The sequence below is a fragment of the Odocoileus virginianus genome, chromosome 27, assembly GCF_023699985.2.
Source record: "Odocoileus virginianus isolate 20LAN1187 ecotype Illinois chromosome 27, Ovbor_1.2, whole genome shotgun sequence".
NCBI classification, from domain to species: Eukaryota; Metazoa; Chordata; class Mammalia; order Artiodactyla; family Cervidae; genus Odocoileus; species Odocoileus virginianus.
This window is the reverse complement of record NC_069700.1, coordinates 6983446-7004814: the sequence shown is the minus strand read 5'-3', so window position 1 is coordinate 7004814 and position 21369 is coordinate 6983446. Positions and strand designations below refer to the sequence as shown.

Below are 21369 nucleotides of genomic sequence, written 5' to 3'. Positions count from 1 at the left end.
TGTAGTATATCCTGAGATCAGGGAGTGTGATATCTCTAGCTCTGTTGTTCTTTCTCAAGATTTCTTGGATTATTCAGGATCTTTCATATTTCCATTCAAATTTTAGATTTTTTTCCAGTTCTGTGAAAAATGCCTTTGGTATTTTGATAGTGCTTGTATTTGATCTGTAGATTACCTTGGGTAGTTTGATTGTTTTAACCACGTACTTCCAGTCCATGAACACAGTGTATCTTTCCATCTGTTTGTGTCTCCAGTTTCTTTTTTCAGTGTTTTATGATTTTCCAAGTACATGTCTTTTACTTCCTTATATCAGTTTATTACTAGGTATTTTTTTCTTTTTGATGCAATGGTAGATCAGATTGTATCTTAATTTTTCTTTGATAGTTTGTTGTTAGTGTATATAAATTCAGAAGATTCCTGTAGCTTTACTGAATTCATTGATGAGTTGTCATTTTTTTTTTTTTTTGGTGGCATCTTTAGGATTTTCTAAGTATAGTATCTTATCATCTGCAAAACAGATGATAGGATATCATTTTTACTGCTTCCTTTCTGATTTGGATTTATCTTTCTTGTCTGATTGCTTGGCTAGGACTTTCAATACTGTGTTGAATAAAAATAGTCAGAGTGGGCATCTTTGTCTTATTCCTGATCTTAGAGCAAATGCTTTCAGCTTTTTACTGTTGAGTATGATGTCAGCTGTGGATTTGTCATATATATCCTTTATTATGTTGAGGTGTGTTCCCTTTATACATACTTTGAGAGTTTTTAATAATAAATGAATGATGAAAAAATAAATGGTGAATTTTATGCATCTATTGAGATGATCATATGATTTTTATTTAGTTACTTGATTTTAGAATGAATAGTTTCCTGATTGGTTATAGGGTCATCTATTGAGGTGATGATGTGATTGTTATTTGGTTTTCTAATTGATTTTAGGATGTTGAACCATTCCTGCATTTTTGGGATTCCTGTAAATCCCACTTGATCATGATGTCTGATCCTTTTAGTGTGTTATTTAATTCAGTTTGCTAACATTTTGTTGAGGATTTTTTGCATCTGTGTTCATCAGTGATATTGGCTGTACTTTTCTGTGTGTGATATTTCTGGCTTTTGTATTGGGACGATGCTGGCCTAATAGAATGAGTTCAGAAGCATTCTTTCCTCTGCAGTATTTTGGAAAATTTGAGAAGGATAGGTGTTAATTTTTCTCTAGATATTTGTAGAGTTATCTGGTCCTGGACTTTTGTTTACTGGGAGTTTATTACTCAATTTCATTTCTAATAATTTTTCTGTTCATATTTTCTATTTCTTGTTCATTATTAGAGTGTGTATTTCTAGGAATTTGTCCATTTCTTCTAGGTTGTTTTATTGTCATGTAGTTGTTTGTAGTAATTTCTTATGAGTATTTGCATTTTTGTCATATGGGTTGTAACTTCTCCTTTTTCATTTCCGATTGTATAAGTTTGGCTAAAGGTTTAGCCATTTTAACTTTTCAAAGAACCAGCTGTTTGTTTCATTGGTCTTGTCTGTTGTCTTTAGTCTCTATTTCTGTTCTGATCTTTGATTTTTTCCCCTTCTACTAGCTTTTGGTTTTGGTTGTTCTTTTTCTAGTTCCTTTGTGTGTAAAACTAGGTTGTTTGAGATTTTTGTTTCTTGAGGTAGATCTCTATCACTATAAATGTCTGTCTTATAACTGCTTTTGCTGTATCCCATAGATTTTGGATTGCTATATTTATGTTTTGATTTGTCTCAGTAATTTTATTTCTTTGATTTTTTTCAGTGATCCACTATTTAGTAGCATATTGTTTTAGACTCCACATATTTGTGTTTTTTTGCACTTTTTTGTTGTAGTTGATTTCTTATTTCATAACATTGTAGTCAGAAAAAATGCTTGATATTAATTTCATTTTTCTTAAAGTTATCAAAACTTATCTTGTGGCCAAGCATGTCATGGAAAATGGTCCATGTGCATTTGAAAAGAATGTGGATTCTGCTGCCTTTGGATGGCATCTATAAAGTCTTACCTGTTTTAATGTGTCATTTGAGGTCAGTGTTTCCTTATTTTCTTCTAAAAAATTTTTATTGGAATATAATTGCTCTACAATGTTTTAGTTTCTGCTGAACAACGAAGTGAATCAGCTACATGTATACATATATGTCCTCCCTCTTGGACGTCCCTCCTACCCCTCACCCCATCCCACCCATGTAGGTCATCACAGAGCAGCCAGCTGAGCTTCCTGTGCTTTATAGCAGGTTGCCACTATCTGACACGTGGTCGTGTATATGTGTCAATCCTAATCTCCCAATTTCTCCCACTCTCCCTTTCCCCTCCTGTTCACATTGTTCTCTATGTCTGCATCAGTATTTCTGCATTGGAAATCGGTTCATCTGTACAGTTTTACTAGATTCCACATATATGCATTACTATGCAATGTTTGTTATTCTCTTTGACTTACTTCACTCTGTATGACAGACTGGCTCCATCCATATCTCTACAAATGACCCTATTTCATTTCTCTTAGTGGCTGAGTAATAGTCCATTGTATAGTTGTACCACATCTTCTCTGTCCATTTATCTGTTGTTGGACATTTAGGTTGTTTCTGTGTCCTGGCTGTTGTAAAAGTGCAGCAGCTAATATTGGGGTACATGTCCTTTTGAATTATGGTTTTCTCAGGGTATATGCCCACAAGTGGGACTGCTGGGTCTTGTGGTAGTACTGTTTCTGTGCCAATATCATACTGCCTTGATTGCTGTACCTTTGAGCAGAGTCTGAAGTTGGGGGTGCCTGGTTACTCCAGATCACTGTAGCTGTTCAGGGCCTTTTGTGTTTCTGTGCGAATTGTAAACATTCTTCTAATTCTGGGAAGAATGTCATTTGTAATTTGATAGGGATTGCATTGAATCTGTAGATTACTTTGGGCAGTATATTCATTTTCACAATATTGATTCTTCCAATCCAAGAACATGGTATATTTCTCCATCCATTTGTGCCATCTTTGATTTATCCATGTTTTATAGTTTTCTGAGTACAGGTCTTTTGCCTCCTTAGGCAGGTTTATTCCAAGGTATTTTATTCTTTTTGTTGCAGTGGTAAATGGGATTGTTTCCTTAATCTCTCTCTCATCTTTCACTGTTAGTGTATAGAAATGCATGAGGTTTCTGTGCGTTAATTTTGTATCCTGCAACTTTACCAAATTCATTGATTACCTCTAGTAGTTTCCTGGTGGCATATTTAGGATTTTCTATGCACAGTACGTCATCTGCAAACAGTGACAGTTTACTTCTTTTCCAGTTTGTACTTCTTTTCTTTTTCTTCTCTGACTGCTGTGGCTAGAACTTCCAAAACTATGTTGAGTAACAGTGGCGAGTAGACATCCTTACCTTATTCCTCATCTTAGAGGAAATGCTTTCAGTTTTTCACCATGAGAATGATGCTTGCTGTGGGTTCGTCATACATGGCCTTTATTATGTTGAGCTAGTTTCCTTCTATGCCCACTTTGAGTTTTTTTTTTTTAATCATAAATGGGTATTGAATCTTGTCAATAGGTTTTTCTACATCTATTGAGATGATCATATGGCTTTTATTCGTTAACTTATTAACATGGTGTATCACATTGATTTGCATATATTGAAGAATCCTTGCATCGTCGGCATAAATCTCACTTGATCATGCTATATGATCAACTTTAATATGTTGCTGGATTCTGTTGGCTAGTATTTTGCTGAGCATGTTCTTGTCAATGTTCTTCAGTGATACTGGTCTGTAATTTTCTGTGTGGTATCTTTGTCTGGTTTTGGTATTACAGTGATGGTGGCCTTGTAAAATGAGCTTGGGCATGTTCCTTCCTCTGCAGATTTTTGGAAGTGTTTCAGAAGGTTAGGTGTTAGCTCTTCTCTAAATGTTTGATAGAATTCGCCTGTGAAGCCATCTGGTCCTGGACATTTGTTTGTTGGAAGATTTTTAATTGCAGTTTCAGTTTCATTACTTCTGATTGGTCTATTTATAATTTCTATTTCTTCTTAGTTCAATCTAAGAATTTGTCCATTTCTTCCAGATTGTCCATTTTATTTGGTATGTAGTTGCTTTTGTGTAGTAGTCTCTTATGATCCTTTGTATTTCTGTGGTGTCAGTTGTGATTTCTTTTTCACTTTTAATTTTATTGATTTATATCCTTTTTTTTTTTTTTCTTGATGAGTCTGGCTAAAGGTTTATCAGTTTAATCTTTTCAAAGAACCAGCTTTTAGTTTCATTGGTTTTTGCCATTTTTTTCCTATTTCATTTATTTCTGCTCTGATTTTTATGATTTCTTTTCTTCTACTGACTTTGGGTAGGTGTGTATTGTATTTATTGCCATTCTTTTAATCATTTTGAGGCATTTTTGTAGTTCTTTTTTTGTTCCTTCTTTTCCCTTGTGATTTGATGATTATCTTTAGAGCTATGTTTGGATTCCTTTCTCGTGTGTGTGTGTATCTTTTATAGAGTTTTGGTTTGTGGTTGCCATGTGGTTTATATATAGCAATCTATATGTATGTAATTAAGTTGCTGATCTCTTAATTTCAAATACATTTTAACAACCCAGTGTTTTTACTCCCCTCTCCCACATTTGCTGTTTTTTGGCATCATATTTTACAACTTTTGTGTCCCCTTAACTACTTATTGCAAATATAGATGATTTTACTACACTTCTTTTAATCTTCCTACTAGTTTTATATGTGGTTGATTCACTACCTTTACCATAAGTAACTGCCTTTACCAGTGAGTTTTTCCTTTCTTGGATTTTCATGTTTTTAGGTATGGCTTTTTCTTTTTTGCTTAGAGAAGTCCTTTAACATTTCTTGTAAGGTTGGTAGGGTGGTGCTGAACTCTTATCTTTTGCTTTTCTGTGTAACTTTTGATCTCTCCGTCAAATCTGAATAAAAGCCTTGCTGGGTAGAGCATTCTTGCTTACAGATTTTTTTTCCCTTTCATCACTTTTCCCTCCTTTTAATATTCTCTTTCTCTTTAATTTTTGCTGTTTTAATTACAACGTGTCTTGACATGATCCTCTTTGGTTTGGTCCTGTTTGTAACTCTTTATGCTTTTTGAAGGTAAGAGGCCTGTTTCCTTTCCAGGTTAGGGAAGTTTTTAGTTATGTCTTCAAATATGTTCTCTGCACCCCCCTCCACTCCCCTTCTGTGAGTTCTGTCATGGAAACGTTAGCTTATTACTGACAGGTTAGCAGAAACTGATGGCTGTGGCTAGCGATTTTTATTTTGGCTGGCCCCAAATTCCGTCATTTCAGTGACATTTTGTGGATTATTACATGTGACAGTTACACCTGACACATCTGGACAGTCTTCTCCAGCACTGTGAGTTTCATTTCTACTTTCTATATCAGAGTCATCCACCTTTTCTGGAGCCTGCCAGGCTCCTCTGTCTGTGGGATTTCCCAGGTAGGAATACTGGTGTGGTTTGCTATTTCCTTCTCCAGAGGGTCTTCCCAACCCAGGGATTGAACCCACGTTTCCTGCTTGGCAGGTGGATGCTTTACCACTAAACCACCTGGGAAGGCCCACTGGGTGTGGGTCTTGACTAAACCAGAGTCTGTCCCTCCTAACCATCTTACGCTTCTTTATATTTTTAGTTGTAGATCTTTTCCTCTAGATTCCAATCTTTCTCATCAATAGTGGCTCTGTAAAGAGCTGAAATTTTTGGTGTGCCTGTGGGAGGTGGTCAGGGTCTCCTACTCCACCATTTGGCCAAGTCCTCAAGAGCTAACATTTAGTAAGGCCTAACTCTTATGTCAGACACTGTGCTGAGCACTTTACAGTTTATTTAATCCTATCAGGCTTATAAAATAGGTGCCATCATTCCCATTTTACAGATGAGAAAGCTGAGGCACAGTGAGATTAAGGAACTTGTCCAAAGTTGCTCAGCTGGTAAGGGCTGGAAGAGCCAGGATTTGCACCCAGGGCATCAGTTTGACCCACACTGCTGCTTTGTGACACTTGGACACCTGGGTCAGGAACTCAGTGGGGGACCTGGGTTTTAACCATAGATATGGAGTCATCTGAAGCTGGGACAGCACTGAGGCCTGGGGAGCCAGCCAGGGAGCATTCCCAGTGTCACACTTGTCCTTTGGATGACTAATCAGGGGTAAGTACCCTCATCACTGAGGTGCCCTTGAACTTGGGGTGCTGTAGGGGACAACGGACTGTATCTTAAGCATCACGGCTCAAAGCTCCAAGGCCCCTCCAGGGTCCTTGGCCCAGAGGAAGGGGGAGGTGGGACGGTGTAATATGGTTGAGAGCAGCTTTAGGATGAGCCCTACAAAGACACTGGAGAGCACAGGTCCCAGTGCCACACAGCCCCCCAGGAGTCCAACTCCAGGCAGGGAGGGGTGGCAGGGGGGGCATCCAAGCTGTTCCCCAAGAGCCTTCCCCAGCAGGACTTACCCAGAGCTCACTGGTCCCCTAAGGACTAAGCGTTCTAAGACTTCCGGTAACCTGAGCCTTAGATAGCTGATGTCCTTAAGGCCACTGCAAGACCCCTGGGTTCAGTGTCCCCACTTCCCACATGAGGACACTGAAGCCCAGAGAAATCAAGTGACTCGGCCAAAACTGTCCAGTTAGATGGCATGGCGGAGCCACAGTTTCTGTCCTGTGATGACCAGAGGGTGGACACAGCAGGCCCTGTACCTGCTGAGAATGTGTAGCCATGACCTTCTTCACTTCGTAAAGGGCTTTCTCTTAGGATGATGGCCCTTTTCCGTCTGTCCTACAGGCCAGAGCCTGTTGGAGCTTTTCTTACTCTTGTCCTTTCTCTCCCCTAGGTAACTACAACCAAGTTCTGACTTGTTAAGGTCAGAGAATTCTGGAGTGAGGAAGACAGCAGAATGACAGAGAAGCTCTTAGCCTGCAGTCCTTTCTGTAGACCACTTAGCACTGCTGTCTGTTGGGGCCTTGGCGTTCCTCTTCCCACACAGGTGAGGGCTTGCCCGGACTGGCCACGATCACGCTGACCTCCGGCAGGGCTTTTGCCACTGATGCTTAGCAAAGAAACGAGCAGTGTACCTGGCCCCCTGACCCACTGAGGATGGAGGCTCCCAGGCAAAGGGAAGCTGGCTCCCTCGCCCTTGCTGCTCAGAAATGCGATGCCTGGACCAGCAGCATCAGCATGCCCCGCCCAGACCTCACAGACAGCATCTGCACCAGGAAATGACACCCAGGTGGTCCCAGGCAGTGGCACAGGGGGACGGCACCGTGCCAGGTCGCCTTCCCCAAGCCACCCTCCTGTTAGCAGACCAAGGGCGTCTTTGGTAGTGTCCCCACCTAAAATGCAGTCAGCAAGCCCTGCAGCCCTTTGTGCTTCCCCTAAAACCTCCAGAAAGACACATTGGGACCAAAAGGTTAAGTGATAAAAAGGTCTTGGCTTTTACAGGATAAACACTCAGGTTGCTCAAGAAAGGAGACAGACGTATGTACTCCCAAGAGCAAAGTCATCTGGGGCTTTTGCTCGGGGACAATAATTTATATCATTCCCAGATTACTAAAGGACAGAAAACTAGAAATACACTTAGATATTAAGAGACGTTTAGAAGAAGAGAAAAAACTTTTGTATGCTAGAACTTACCTAGAAAGTCCATTCATGTATGTGCAGCAGTCCTTCCCTTCCCCAGCAATACCAGCGACACCAGGTGGTTCTGTGTCTTCATAACTTGTTCTTCTGCTGATGAGCTGACCTACCACTCCCCCCAACCGATCTAAGAATTTTTGGTGGCTCCTGCTGGTTGTCGATAAAAACACACAGGAGTCAAGGAAATTTTTTTTTTAAGACTTTTTTTTTTTTTTTTTGGTTTGTTTTTAAAGAAACTGCATACATCATCAGAGACAAACAATAATTTAAATACCATGCAGTTTCTGTCTGTACAAAACCTAGGCCATAGAGCTCCAGTTTAATTTGTATTCTATTTACATTGTCTTCCTCAGATAGCCATCGTCTGTTAAAGCAGAACACGGGAGCGCGCTCCAGTACAAAGACAAACTATGTACAGACACCCGGGAAGCAACCAGAGAAAAGCAACCATTTGGGGGATCGAGAGACAAATGGGAAGAAAAAGTCGTTGAAGGTGACCCTCGCCCACTGACTGTGCACAGGGGGAGCCTGAAATTCCATTCACCGAAGCGCACATCACGGTTTTCATTCGGCAAGTATAAATACACGTTCATAGGCAGGAGAAAAATAAGCTCGGAGGTTTTCATCACATCCACCGTCACATCGTTTGGTTTCTCTAATCTGACATAAAGGCTAAAGTTTTACAGAGCTTTGAGGGCCTTTACAGAGGAATCGGTCAGCAATTTCCAAGGAGCAGGTAGGCCCATGGCAGTCTCCTCAGTCCTGGATGGGGTGGGGACCTCGGGCAGTGTTTGATTGATCAGAGGGAAATGCTTTGATTTGAGAAATCTCAGGTGGTTCTTGTGCTAATGCAAATGACAAAAAGCTCCAATTGTAGCTTTTTCAGAAAAAAGGTGCTCTGTAAACCAGCCAGCCTACCTTTTTTCCACCCCCCTTATATCAAATTGTCATTTTGGAAAGAAATACATTTTTTTCAGGTGTTTTAACAATGTGGCAAAAAGGAAATTTGGATAGATTTCTGTAAACGCCTCAAGAAAGGAAAGACAGCAGAGTCCACCCTGTGGCCTACAGACGTTGCTGAGCCGCTTCCAGTGGGCTCGGGAGAGCCCAACTCGGGGGCAGTGACACGGGAGGGGCACCCTTCAATTTGCAGGGAGTCACTTCCAGAAAAAGCTACTCTGCAGGAGAAGCAGAAACTGTGTTCAGTTTCTTCCATGTGCAAAGTGGCTGCAACAATGGGGCACTTTGGGTGAGAACCCAGGACCCCTGGCAGGCGGCTGCAAGGAACTTGAGGCATCGTGTTCCCAAGAATCTGAAAGGCTTGGAACCCAGGCCCACAGAGAAGCCCCTGGCCTGTGTGGTAGGTGTCCAGGCAGTGGCATGAGGTCCCTTAGGACTCGCTCCTGGGCCAGGAGGAGGCTGACCATCACGCCACTAGAAGCCCAGGCTCAGACCCCAGCCAAGGTGGGCACCTCGGCCGGGAACACTTGCCCACGCAAAGGAGTTACACAGAAGAGCCCCGCATCCTTCATCACACCATCTGCACATTCAAATGTCAGTAAGTTTCGGGAAGACAGTGTTTACAGCCATGCTAAAATCCTGGCCACGTTTTCCCTGAACAACACCTCCACCCACGGCGGTTAACTATCGGGATTCAACATTCAAAGAGGAAAGGAAGGGGGTGATGCGTTTTACCAGGGCTGGGCGCCAGGCGCTGCGAGGAAAGTGTGCACCAGCTTGGCACCGGCCGGCGGGCACCGCCTGGAACACTGCCCGAGCTCCCCGCCAGGTGCACGGTGACACTGCCCTGGGGAGCTGTGAGCGCCAGCGGAGGAGGAGCCCACCCTCACCCGTGGTGATGGCGGGGCAGCCCCAGGGTAACGTGATCCCACGCAGCTTGGGGTGGGGACTGGTTACCTCTTTTTTTTTTTTTTTTTTGTGAAGGCCAAGCTGGCATCATCCTAAAGCCTGGGCCTGTGTGGTGGGGTGCGAGCCATCATTTCGAGAGCTAGCAGAAGGCTCGCAGAAGATCATGGCAGATCATGGCAGAAGGCCAGGCGGAGCTTTCGCGGCCGCTGCCGAGGGGAAGGAAATCAGAAGCAGCTCAGGCAGCCCCCTGCTGAGAGCAGTCAGGGTCCATAGCGGTCCCTCCTCTGCCGTACCCTGCCCCCACCACTCTCCTGTGATCACAGGTGAGAAGGACGGACGGAGATCCCACCTCGGTCACCCTCACCAGCCTCCAGACGGAGAGGAGGGATGCTCCCTGGATAAGCAGGTACCTCCCGGCGGGCGGGGCCGGTGTCTACCCCAGTGCTGGGGCTTCTGCCCCGACACGTCCAGGCACGCAAGCCTGGAAGGGCCTTGGGTTGCTGTGGAGGACACCGCTGGGGGAAGCCAGCCCTTCAGGAATGGATCCTGGCCTGGTCCTCGACTCAGAGGCCATTAAGGGCCCGGCCACCCGGTCCCCAGCCCTGGGGTATAGCGCAGAGAGAATGAACATCAGCCAGGCGGTTGGTTACCCCAGCCTGGGTGCCCTCCACAGTGACCATACGCTCACACGCATGATGCCACCAAGACAGAGGCTGCTGGCATGCGTAAGATCCCCCATGACTCCAGGCTCGTCTAACGACGGACTTCCCCTGCAACACCAGAGCTGCCTGGAGGGCAGCCGGCTCAGCCAGAGGGGACAGGACAGGCACTCGTGCCTGCCTCTGCACCTGGAGCGCACGCACTCTGAGGACGGCCCGGCGACCACAGGCTCCCCCGGGGAAGGGCTCTCCCCTTAGTTCACTGCGTGGGTGGTGTGGACTCCTTCAGCAGCCTCCTGATCGGGCGCCACCCCTGGACCGCCTGCTTCTGCACAGTCGTCCCACGACAGATCCACCGGCTCGGCATTCTCTGGACTCAGGTGACAGACACTTTGGCGGCACAGGCTCGGGGAGCCTCAGTGAACACGGTACCTGCTGGCCTGAGGCCCAGGGCCACACCGAGTGCGGGCAGGTCTTCGGTGCCCCCGGGACGGGGCATGGTCCCTTATCCGCGGCGGCGCCAGCAGCTCTGACCACAGAGCTGTAACCATCGTGTTTTTGCAAACAGAATCCTGACTGTGTTTCCTTTTCTTTTTCTTCTTCTTTTAAAAAAAAGGCAGTTCAGAAGATTTACATCATAATGGGGAAGTGAATAAATACCAGCACTTATGGTTCTTATAAATTTATGTTTTGAAGACAGCATAGCACTCAAGAGGAATTCGACTGTTAAGGTCGGTGAAACCTAGGAACACAAAACAACTCAGTCAAGACCCAGCAGCTGCCCACGGTGTCGGGCCTGACAAAGCTGAGCTCTCCAGCCTCGATCCTTGTTTGTGACAGCCACAGGGAGGCTTAAATCTCCAACCAAAGGCAAATAAATCTCCACAGGACCCCTGGAGAACTTGAGGCCCATCAAGTGCACCCCTGGTTTTGAAGTTTAGTCTGGAGCTCCCCAGGGGGGCCACAGCCCAGGTAAGGACTCGGCAGCAAGGCGGGGACCCCAAGCTTCCATCCCTGAGTCAGGCACTGTTTCTCCCAACGTTCTGCCAAGGAGAGAGGCAGAAGGGAGTCAATGGCCTGTTGCTAACCAGCCCTGTGACCTCGTGTAAGTCCCTCCAATCTCAGTCTGCTTCAGTTTCGCCAAGCAGCAGCACACAGGACTGTCTAGGAAAAGGACCCGGAACCACAGGCATGACTCCCACACAGAAGTGCCACGTGGATCTGGTACCCTGCCCCGGTTTGGTCTCTGCTGTAATCAGCAATGACCTTTCCTCCTCAGCTTATGTTTTCATAAATACCCACCCCATCGTGGCCCAGAACTCAGCAGATCTTTAGTTTACGGGCTCTGAGAAGGCTGCATTCAGTCCAGACCTCTGACACACTCCCCTCTACTTTCAGTAACCATGGTGGAACCTATGGACCCATCCATGTGGATCTTTCTTTTATCTCCCCCCTTACCACACCCACCACCGCACTTGTCCTCCAGAAGCAGCGAGGGGTAAATATTATAATTTGAAGGGGGAAAGAAGAAAAGAAAACCTCTTGACACTAACCTTGTTAAATGTCTACTCAATTCGTGAACTTCCATTTCAGTGCTTTTAAATTCGTTGAGCTCCTTCCGAATGGCAGCCTGGAAGAAAGAGAAGCCCGTGTATGTGTGGAGGAAGCAGACAGACAGCAGCTCACCTTCTATTTTATTCCTGAAAACATAGTTTTTCTCTTCGACAAAGTCAGATAGGTATGTAAAGTGGATTCTTTCCGCTGGGAGAAACACAGTCACCCTGAGATACCCTTTAGAAAGTGGAAGTGTTAGTCACTCGATTGTGTCCAACTCTTTACACCACTGTGGACTGTAGCCCACCAGGCTCCTCTGTCCATGGGATTTTCCAGGTAAGAAAACTGGAATAGGTAGCCATTCCCTTCTCCAGGAGATCTTCCCGACTCAGGGATTGAACCCAGGTCTCCTTCATCGCAGGCAGATTCTTTACCATCTGAGCCACCAGGGAAGACCCTTTAGAACCTACGAAGAATCCCCTCACCCCAAATCTAAGATGCAAACAGTTCTATTTGGGGTTCTGCCCAGAGCTGTCCACCTGGCCCACATCCTGGGTCCCTGGTGCATACTGAAAGGTCAGCCCCTGGTCTTCCTGCAGTGGATCTAAGCTCAGAATGCACAGTGACACCTTAGGATGGATCCTTCCAGAGCTGGTGGGCCAGATTCCCCAACCAAACTACGGAAGGAGTGCGGCCCTTTCCCAGAGCCTGCCTGCCAGGCCCTCAGCCTCCAGTGTCCACCCGGGCACCCTGGCTCTGCTCCTGGGCTCCATGCAGGCTCCCAGCAGCGGGCTAGAGACCCAGCGCCCGGCCATGAGGCCCGGGCGGCCCTCCCCACCCCTCTCACTTTGTCAGCAGCGGTGAGGCGGGTCCAGGGCTTGTCGGCCCTGCGGTCATAGTCCTGAGCGTCGGCCACCTCCACGTAGTCGCTGAAGCGGATAAGGATCTTCCGTTCCCGAAGCTCCTCCACTGTGGGCCTCTGGCTGAGCTGCAGGGGACAGAGAGACACGGACGTGGTCAACCAGCCACGTTTTAGATCACTTGGTCCACCTGTGAATTTACAGGTGAGAGCATGAGGTGGAGAGGCGCAGCTGACGCATCACAGACCAGAGAGGGGCAGGGCCTGGGGGACCCAGGACTCCTGACTCCAGGACCTGGGACTTCTCCAGCTCTCTGTGAAGGAGCTTACTGTCTCATGAACCGCCTCCAGACAAGCAGCTTGGACTTTCAGACAAGCAGCCAGGCTGCGGAACAACACTGCAGTGTGCCTTTCTGCGTGGGTGTGATGGGTCTTCCCACATCTATCTGCCTTTCCCATCAGGGGAACAGAAACCTTATACAACAGGTTTGTATTATTCTGGATTCATGAACTGACCTCTGTGTGTCAAATTTAGTGCTCTCTGCAAGATGGGTTTGTAATCTTTGTATTTTAGACACTAAAAAAGTGTGTGCAGACTCGGGGGTGTGCAGGAATTAGGAGTATGTTGATTTATGCAATCACGGAGACCCTGCCCCTCACTAGCTCAGATGAAAGGTGCATCCACAAAGGCAGAGTGAGGCCGCGTTGATGCTGAGGAAGACGGGACCGGCTCTCGAGAGAAGTCTGCGGTGAAGGAATGAAGCAAGCGAGTCATTTCACCATCTCCCGTGTCACCTGCTAGCATCCTCCCTTGGTACTTTCACAACTCGAGGCTGACGTTTCTATTATCTCTTTCTGTCACTAGGTTTGTTTCTTCTGGAGCAACACAGTTGCTCTCTCTTTAGGATGCTGTCAATTTATGTTTAACCAATGTTATTTAAAAGCAGTTTTTCTCCAAGCCCTAGACTGTATTTAATTCTATTAATAGGAGATGCAGTCGAATAGAATCTTAGCACAAAGGTCTATAAAACAAACACATGCAAGCAAATCCAAACCACCTCTGGCTGTTCTGACTTTCTCTTACGCAGCTACAATACACCTTAGGCCGATGCCAGAATGTCCCAGCTTGCTACCAACTGGCCTACAATGGAAGAACATAATTAGATGACTGCCTGGCCGGCACTGATCAGAATGGTGACAGCAAGCGCCAGGCTCCAGACAGGACCCAAGCAGCCTGCTGCTACCCCTCGGCCAAGGGAGCAGAGACCTGGGGAATCACAGGTATGTTGGGTGTGACTGCAGCTCCCCCTTTGTCCTGGGTTTCCCAGGCATTTTGGTGTCAGCGATGGCCTCTTGCAGGAAATCAGAGGTTTCCTGGGCTTGATGGTCAGGGTTTGCTGTCAGCAAAAATGGGGGTCTATCCTGACTCAGAAATGAGTGCAGGGAGCTTCACAGTGTCATTATAACAGAGAGAGACATTTTCCATAATATGCTCCGTCATGTCCGATTCTCTGCAACCCATGGACTGTGGCCTACCAGACTCCTCTGACCATGGGATTCTACAGGCAAGAATACTGGAGTGGGTAGCCATTCCCTCCTCCAGGGGATCCTCCCGACCTAGAGATGGAACTCGGGTCTGCTGCATTGGCCGGCGGATTCTGTACCATCTGAGCAGGCAGACGCCGTCATGACAAGGACTCCTGCTCAAAGCCCCGGTGTGTTCTGGAGCTCAGTGTGACTAAGGTTTACCCTGGGGTGGCAGACAGACAGTACTGTGTTTTCAGTATGCCATGCAAGCATGGGGTTTCTAATTTAAATTTCTGGAAATCATGGCCTGGATTTTGCTCATAGCCTGTCTATGGTAGAGTCTGCAGTGAACAGAAATCTTGAGATTGGCTCTGAAGGTAAGGGACTCTCTTTTTCATGCCTGAATTGGATGGGGATGAGGAACTGGGCCCAGGTGCTAGGAGTGAGCAAGGAGGGCCCCAGGTTTTCCTGCTGGGAGAGTCTCTGACGACCACTGGGATTCCGTCATGAGCGAGGACTCACAAGCCTAGCCATGTGGGCTCAGGAGAGGCGCCTTTGGCTCACGACTGGCTCTCACCTTCCAGGTAAAATGAACCCAAGTTACCTGCCTGGATGCTAAGGAAAGAGTCTCTGCAGAGGTTGGCAGCGTTATGTTTTTATCTACAGCAGCAAAAGTATCACTTGCAAATGCTCAACAAAAGGGTACATGTCAAGACCCAAATTCCACTATTAATACAACCTGACCCAGGTAAATTTCTTCCCTGCCTGCCTCCCTCCCTCCTTCTTATCCATCCATCAAGCTAGCTAGCAATCTTTTTGGAAGTGGGAAACAGGCATCTACTGAAAGATGAAGCACATAATTTTTAGGTTCATCTCAGTTTGGCTGAAGAGAATGCCTGGTCTGTGGCCAACAGCATCCGCTACTGTGTTTTCTCTTTCTCACAAGGTCTTGACAGAAGGCTATGGAGGCAGTCCTGGGGCTGAGGGAAGGTACGGGAAAGCACCCCCACCCCACACCTCTGACATCTGGTCTTGCTGTGATAAAGGCTCCTGAGAAACAGAACATGTCCAGGGCTAGGAGGTGGTACAGATTCCCTAGCAGCTGCCAGGCCCCACACCTCTGTTCACAGAAGCCAGATGTGCAAGCTACTTTCAGTCTCTCCCTTATAAGAACAGCCTATCCCTTCGCTCGAGCTTATTATTTATAATTCTCCAAGCCAGTCCCAGGGGATGGCAGATAGTGAAATTACAAGGCACTTTTCCTGGGAGAAGAAGAGAGAGGTAACTGGGAGGAGGAAGAGGCATTTATCTTGAAGACCTGCAAGAACTATGGGTATTTGGGGACCCCTCTCAGGGGAGATGAGGGTGGGAGGAACCTCTCTTCTCTCACCCCTTCCTGCCAAATTAGGCAGTTAGTCAGGTTTTCCCCTGCAAGATCATGTACTTTTTTTAAAGGAGAAAATTATTTTCATGTCCAAATCTTTCTGTATTACTAGCTTTTAACATGGAACCCTCAAGGTTAGGAGAATTGGGGGGGGGGGGTACCAGCAATCAACTCCCGTGAACGTTATAAAAATCTGATTAAACGTTTGTTTCTGAATGTCTAGACCTTTCTGTATCAGAAATAAGGAGTCATTACCAGTCGCCTTTTGATATCGTTATCATTTCAAGGACCCACTTAGAACAGTCTAATGCATCTGCTCAGTCTCAGGAAATGGGGTGCCCTGCGTCCATTAAGGATGTAAGAACCAGACCTGGACTTGGGGTGAGGGTTCTGAGCTCTTGTTGTGGTTTCCCACCAGGGGACACCAGCCCGTCACTGGCTCTCAGGCCCTTGCTTATCTTACTCCTTTTAGTTGGGATGGCTTTTGCCTTGTCACCAGATGTTTGGGATGCTCTAAGGGTGAGAAAGCGTTGAGAAACAAATCACCTTAAGTATTTCAGGATCTCTGAATTTCCTCCTCTGCATTATATGTCCATGGAGAAAAATCCATTAATAAAAACTTTAAAAATTAATTTTGATGTGCCTCTTAACTATCTTTAAGCTTTAAGTATCTTTCTCTCAATGTCCTCAAGAATAGCCTCAGATAAAGAGCTTCTTATCAAAGAGGTCACCCAAAATAGATCTGCGTGGGTCTACATTGCATTGCCAAGCCATCTATTTTGGGGGTTTTTAGGTAAAAATATATAGAAATTCTATCTTCCTGAATTTTATCTAAGTGCTTTTCAAACATCTTCATTAGTTTATCAATATAGTTGACATTTTCCTAATTAATTGGATTTAGCATAATAAATAGTTCTTGGGTAGTAGGTCGGGAGCAGTATCAGGGGAGACAAGGAAAACTCGAGCTTTCCAGAGTCATAGCAAATAACTTATACATTTTGAGCTACTGCTGTTGATAGTGAATTTCCAATTGAGAGATGGGATTACAGTGAATTTTTAGCCACAGAATATTTACTGTAACTGCAAATATAATACACCTGATATCAAGTTGCTTGGAGGGGTAAGCCACTGTCACAAAACTAAGCAACATAGGATGTTACCAGCCAACAGGACTAAAGGTCGTGAAGCTGCATGACCACTGGCCCCTGGAGAGTCTAGAGAGCCACGTGTCCTGACACCTGAGGAATGGAACCACTGATGTCACCTCCAACAGGCCAGGCAGCGGGAAGGCCCACACCCAAAGGGCAGGCGTACTCCTATCCCAGCCCTGTTGGCACAGAGAACCCTCTCACCTTTCGGGTTAACCTCCTCTTGATCTCTCTCTTCTCCTCTTGTTCCTCTTGTTCATTCCGAGCTGAAAGAAATGTAGGAGCTTTAGGTTTTGGTTGCAGTGTCTCGCAAGGATGCACCCTCTGAACCTCTGCAGGTTCTAGGCCCAGCAGCTCACAGTATCAGAAGGAGAGTTCTGCCTCCAGACCGCAGCCACCCTTCTACTCGCGGGGACACTCTCCAAGCTGCCTGCACTGTTTCAAACACGGGGTGAGTGGGTCAACCTTACTTCGCTTTCTTCATGTCACGTGGGGTTCCTTCCGGGTCTGCAGGCAGAGATGCTGGATCAGGAGGTGGGGCCACAAGGCAAGGAGGTGGGTCCTGAGAGAGCGGGTGGTGCTCACAGTGACAGGCGCGTCCTCGGAGGAGGGGAGGTGCCCTTCTCTGGACAAGACCTGGGCCTCGCTCAGCTCTGCCTCAGGCCTCACAGTGGCCTAAGGGGTCTCATTGTGAGGTGGTCTGGGGCACCCAGTGCCCTGCCTGGAAGGAACAGAGGCCAGACCCCCACAGAAACAACACAAGGTACAGCTGATGACAAATGCAGAGGCTGGATCTGCAAAACGCTCACCTTTTGCAAGCCCTGATTCCATTAATTCTTTGAATCTTCCAAGAAGTCCACAGAGCATGTGGGAGGCCACAGTGTGGGGTACAATGGCCTGCATTTCGACTTTTAAGGAGCGTCTTAGAGCAAATTTTAGAGCTTAAACATTCTCAGCACAATATGGGGGGTGACTTAGCATCAGGTGTGTGTAGGTAAGAGGGTCTGGGGAAAGGAGCAGAGACATGGCGGACAGAGAATGTGGGCACATCTAAGTAACCGGATGATGTGGGTACCTCACTTTCCTCCCAGGCCTTGGGATGGAAGCCCGGATCGCAGCCCAGTACTGTCTGACTCGAGGAAAACCATGAACGTCAGCCTGGGCCCAATGCCCCTGTGTCTCGTCTACTGAATCGAGGATGCCTTCAGAGAGAGGCCACCACAGCGACTTGACTTCGGCACCATCTGCATCAAGAGGGCCTATGTGAAACCACTGACGTAAATGATGTTTCCATAACTCTACTGACTTATCATATCAGGACGCACGTGTCAGTCCGTGGTCTCAGTAGAGCCCAGATCTTTACAAGTACGGCCCCCTCGTGCCTAAAAGTGGGGTCCCCCTGCCCCTCCTTGCCAGCAACCACAACCTCAGCCAACTCACACTGCAAGTGGCAATGCCTCCCGCCAGAAGGAACAAGGGTGAGTCAGAGCACAGCTCAGGCCCTTGCGCGCCAACCCCCAGGGACACGGTGTGGCCACGCTGACCGCCTGTGAGGATCAGGATCGTGGACAGGGCAGCACAGACACGCCCACATCCGGCCCTTGGTTGAGGTCCCCAGGGGTCCCTGTGGTCCCAAACCCCACAGGAAAGCACCTTCCTTCGAATTGAAAGGTCCTCCCTCCCCTTCCAGAGTTCCTTTGAAAAATGTGAATTTCTTCGGAACTAAAAACCCATTCAGCTAGTCAGCTGTTACCACCTTTGGATGAACAAGTCTCTCCGAGATAAACTGGGAAGCAGCCAGTTAGACCCAGAAGAAGGGTGCCCCCCGCCTCGGGCCGACAGCTGCATTTGCAGATGGGAAGGAGGCCAGACGGAAAGGTCTAGAGTGGATGGTGAGCACCCAGGAGGCAGCTTGCGGGCACTGGGTTAAAAATGGACAGCCTCGCAGCGTATCAGAGCCAGCAGCGGCCCAAGGGGTTGCCTAGGCGCCTGCTCTTTGGCTTGGAAACGGACAGAAAGGCCCAAGGGAGCTGAGGGCGGGCCGCACACCCCACGGCTAGTACACTGGACACACAGTCCAGCTCTGTTTCTTGCTCAAACACACCGCCTCTTCCCAATCCGATTTTGCTTGGGGGCCAGCCCTCCTCATTACTGGTTAGTTGCCTCGGACTCCACTCGGGGGCTGCCTCATCCTACAGGCCCCCTGCTGGGCCCTGAGAGTCAGCACCCTGCCCTCTCATCTCCTACATGTGTTCCTGAGGTCCCTCTGATGGGTGGGGGCCCAGACCTATCACCAACAGAATCTAGACCTTTAGTTCAAAGCCATTTACAAAGTCAGGGTCATGAATTCTCAGGCAGTGGGTACCAACACAACCCCATTAGGCAAGTGGAGAAAGTGAGACCAGGAAACGCCCTTGAAGTCATCACTGCCGCCACCACCAGACAGCTCATTGTGTGCTCAGACGGGCCTGATGTCTCCTTGGCTGCCCCCAGTGGAGCAGGTACCACCCCCAGGGCCGGGAAGGCGGGGGCTCTCAAAGCTCCAGCACCCCCCGGCCCAGGCTGCCCACCCTCCTGTAACCTTAGAGACATGCTGCCTCCCATGACTTAAAGCCCAGATGATAATTCTCAGAATACACCACCATTTGAGGGTATCTTCTGATGCCACAAAACATTTCTTGTTTAACAATCACAATAGATTTTTAAAGAGAAGAAAAAAACACACCTATTTCAGAAAACAAAGTTTCAGAACATGGGAGAAAACAAAGAACCAGCAGGAAAAATAAAGCTCCTTTCCAAAAAGTTTTGAAACTGCAAAATGATGACCCTCTTTGAACTTGGTCAAGTGATCCCTCAATTTGCAGCTGTTCAAACAGGACACGACAGAGGAGGCCACAGAACGTAAGGGAACCATGGGAGCAGCTGGGCGGCCCTTTGCTCCCCTGAACCTGAGCCCACAGACTTATTCGACACAAGCAACCACCTCTACGACCCCAGCATCTTTCTGGAGGGGAGAAGAAGCAACTCGAGGGCCCGCCTGTCGTCTCTCGGGGATCTGGGCAGATGAGAGACAGGAGCTGGTGCCTCTAGGGAGCCAGGTGAGCTGGGGACTCCCTGCCTTCTCTTTCCAAAACCTCTGCCCCCACCGACAGAAGCACTCATCTTCTGAGACCTAACAAGTCCCCAGAAGGGTTCAGCTTCTTCCCAAGCCAAGAGTCAGGTTACGGCCCAGGTACAGTGTAACCCATCGGAGCATAGAGTCCTCACACCACGGATGCGTGTGAGGCACAAGAGCAGGTGGCGGGGCAGAGGAAGGAGGAAGCACGCTCACCGGATTTCTGCGTTAGAAATCGACGGTCACCTGTTTGTTCTTCCCTCTGATGTGGACAATTTTTAACGGGTCAGGTATCAAGTTGGGACAGAAAGGGAGACACAGAAGCCAAAGGTTTCCCTAACCAGGGAAGTCATCTGAAAGAGTTCTCAATCTGTTTCAGCTCCAAGTAAACTTCGGAGATACTGTTGGGATACTGGCATCCCTGGGTTAGGAAGAATAATCATATATACAACCTCCCAGAGATCTGGGGAGTCGATTAGGTGCCCTGAGGACTGAGGAAGGTCAAGGCTGAAGGTTTCACAGCCTAGAGCAAGGGGCAGGATGTGGGTGCAGGTACAGAGCACGCAGGTGGGGGTGCTCTGGGCCACACCCCCACCCCAAGAACACAGCCTTCCCAGGGGAAACGCAACAGCCAGCCACACGACCACAATGAGGAAGGCGAGAAAAGTAAATTCAAGAACATTGTTGTTTGGTTGTGGTGGAAATACCCAGTCACTCATGCAGAGGCCTCACATGACTCTCTGTGTGGTGTATGTGTGTGTTTGCTATGTAAAATTGCATAGCATGTATTTCTCTTTTCTGGAGAGAGAAAGGGATGGGTGTGTGGGGACAAAGGGCCTGAATTAAACTAGAAACATCTGTTGACCATCTAGAGGGCAGTGTTGATAAGAGTATCCTGCGATGAAGCAGAGAGGTTTTATTTTTCAATTATTGAATATCTCCCCCTAAATTGAGGAATGCTGGTTGGTGTCCCTGAGGTGATTTCTTTTAGCATTTTTAAAACAAATATTTTAAGCACCATATGGATTTTCTCTACATACTCAAATTATGTCTGTGTCCTAAACCAAACAAGAGACTCGTTCATTTTTTTTCTGTCCGCAGATAAGAGTGACAGCGAGACTTTCTGGAAAGAGAGCTTCAGCAGCTACTCCAGCAGCTGGCTGTGGGAGGCCCAAGAGGAGGCCAGAAAGGATTTCCACTGGAAAATGCTTTCTTAGACTATCAACTGAATGCTCAGAGGGAGGGGGGATTTTATCAGCAGCAGCCAGCTGCAGCAGGAAAGTCACGTCCTCTGGTTCTAGTTTTCAAACGGCTATCTGCCCTATTTTAGCCGTCAGTATCGTATTTGCAGTTTTTAAGCCAATTTGGCTTTAAAGGCAACCCCAGCTCTCATTTAACAAGAAGTTATCTTGCTCGAACTTTCCAGCCCCTCTGACCCTGCAGCCCACTCAAGGGCAGGTTCTTTCTTGGAGACCCTGAGCTCCTCATGAACCAAGTGGATTCGAAGCTGCTTTCTCGGCGGGGAGGCTGTCTCGGGTGGTCTAACCTCCAGGACCAGAGAGGGTCTCAATCCTTTCCACACAAGCACACAGGAAAAGCCCAGTGGCTTGCCGTGATATTATACCATAATCAAAG

The 21369-nt window shown here is 47.3% G+C and overlaps 1 protein-coding gene and 1 long non-coding RNA gene across 16 annotated transcripts in view; one reads left to right on the top strand and one right to left on the bottom strand.

Annotated features, from left to right (window-relative positions):
- Positions 1 to 10813: 10813 nt before the first annotated feature.
- The window catches only part of PHACTR1 (phosphatase and actin regulator 1), a 491697-nt gene continuing 481141 nt past the window's right edge, over positions 10814 to 21369 (bottom strand). For all 12 annotated transcript variants that reach the window (XM_070457043.1, XM_070457047.1, XM_070457042.1 and 9 more), the window contains 4 exons: positions 16824 to 16885; positions 12549 to 12689; positions 11701 to 11777; positions 10814 to 10889 (listed from right to left, as the gene is read on the bottom strand). In XM_070457043.1, the coding sequence (XP_070313144.1) occupies positions 10874 to 10889; positions 11701 to 11777; positions 12549 to 12689; positions 16824 to 16885 (296 nt within the window). In that variant the 3' untranslated portion in view covers positions 10814 to 10873. The remainder of the gene's footprint in view (positions 10890 to 11700; positions 11778 to 12548; positions 12690 to 16823; positions 16886 to 21369) is intronic.
- On the top strand, positions 10887 to 21281 carry LOC110150318 (uncharacterized). Of its 4 annotated transcripts, none has more exons than XR_011484112.1 (7): positions 10887 to 11119; positions 11546 to 11885; positions 12766 to 13046; positions 13649 to 13841; positions 14672 to 17070; positions 17711 to 19717; positions 20836 to 21281. It is a non-coding gene; the product is annotated as an uncharacterized lncRNA (long non-coding RNA). The 4 variants fall into 4 exon arrangements; XR_011484114.1 differs by lacking the exon at positions 10887 to 11119 and having other exon boundaries at positions 11771 to 11885; positions 14672 to 14835; positions 16958 to 17070; XR_011484113.1 differs by lacking the exon at positions 10887 to 11119 and having other exon boundaries at positions 11771 to 11885; positions 14672 to 14835; positions 15034 to 17070.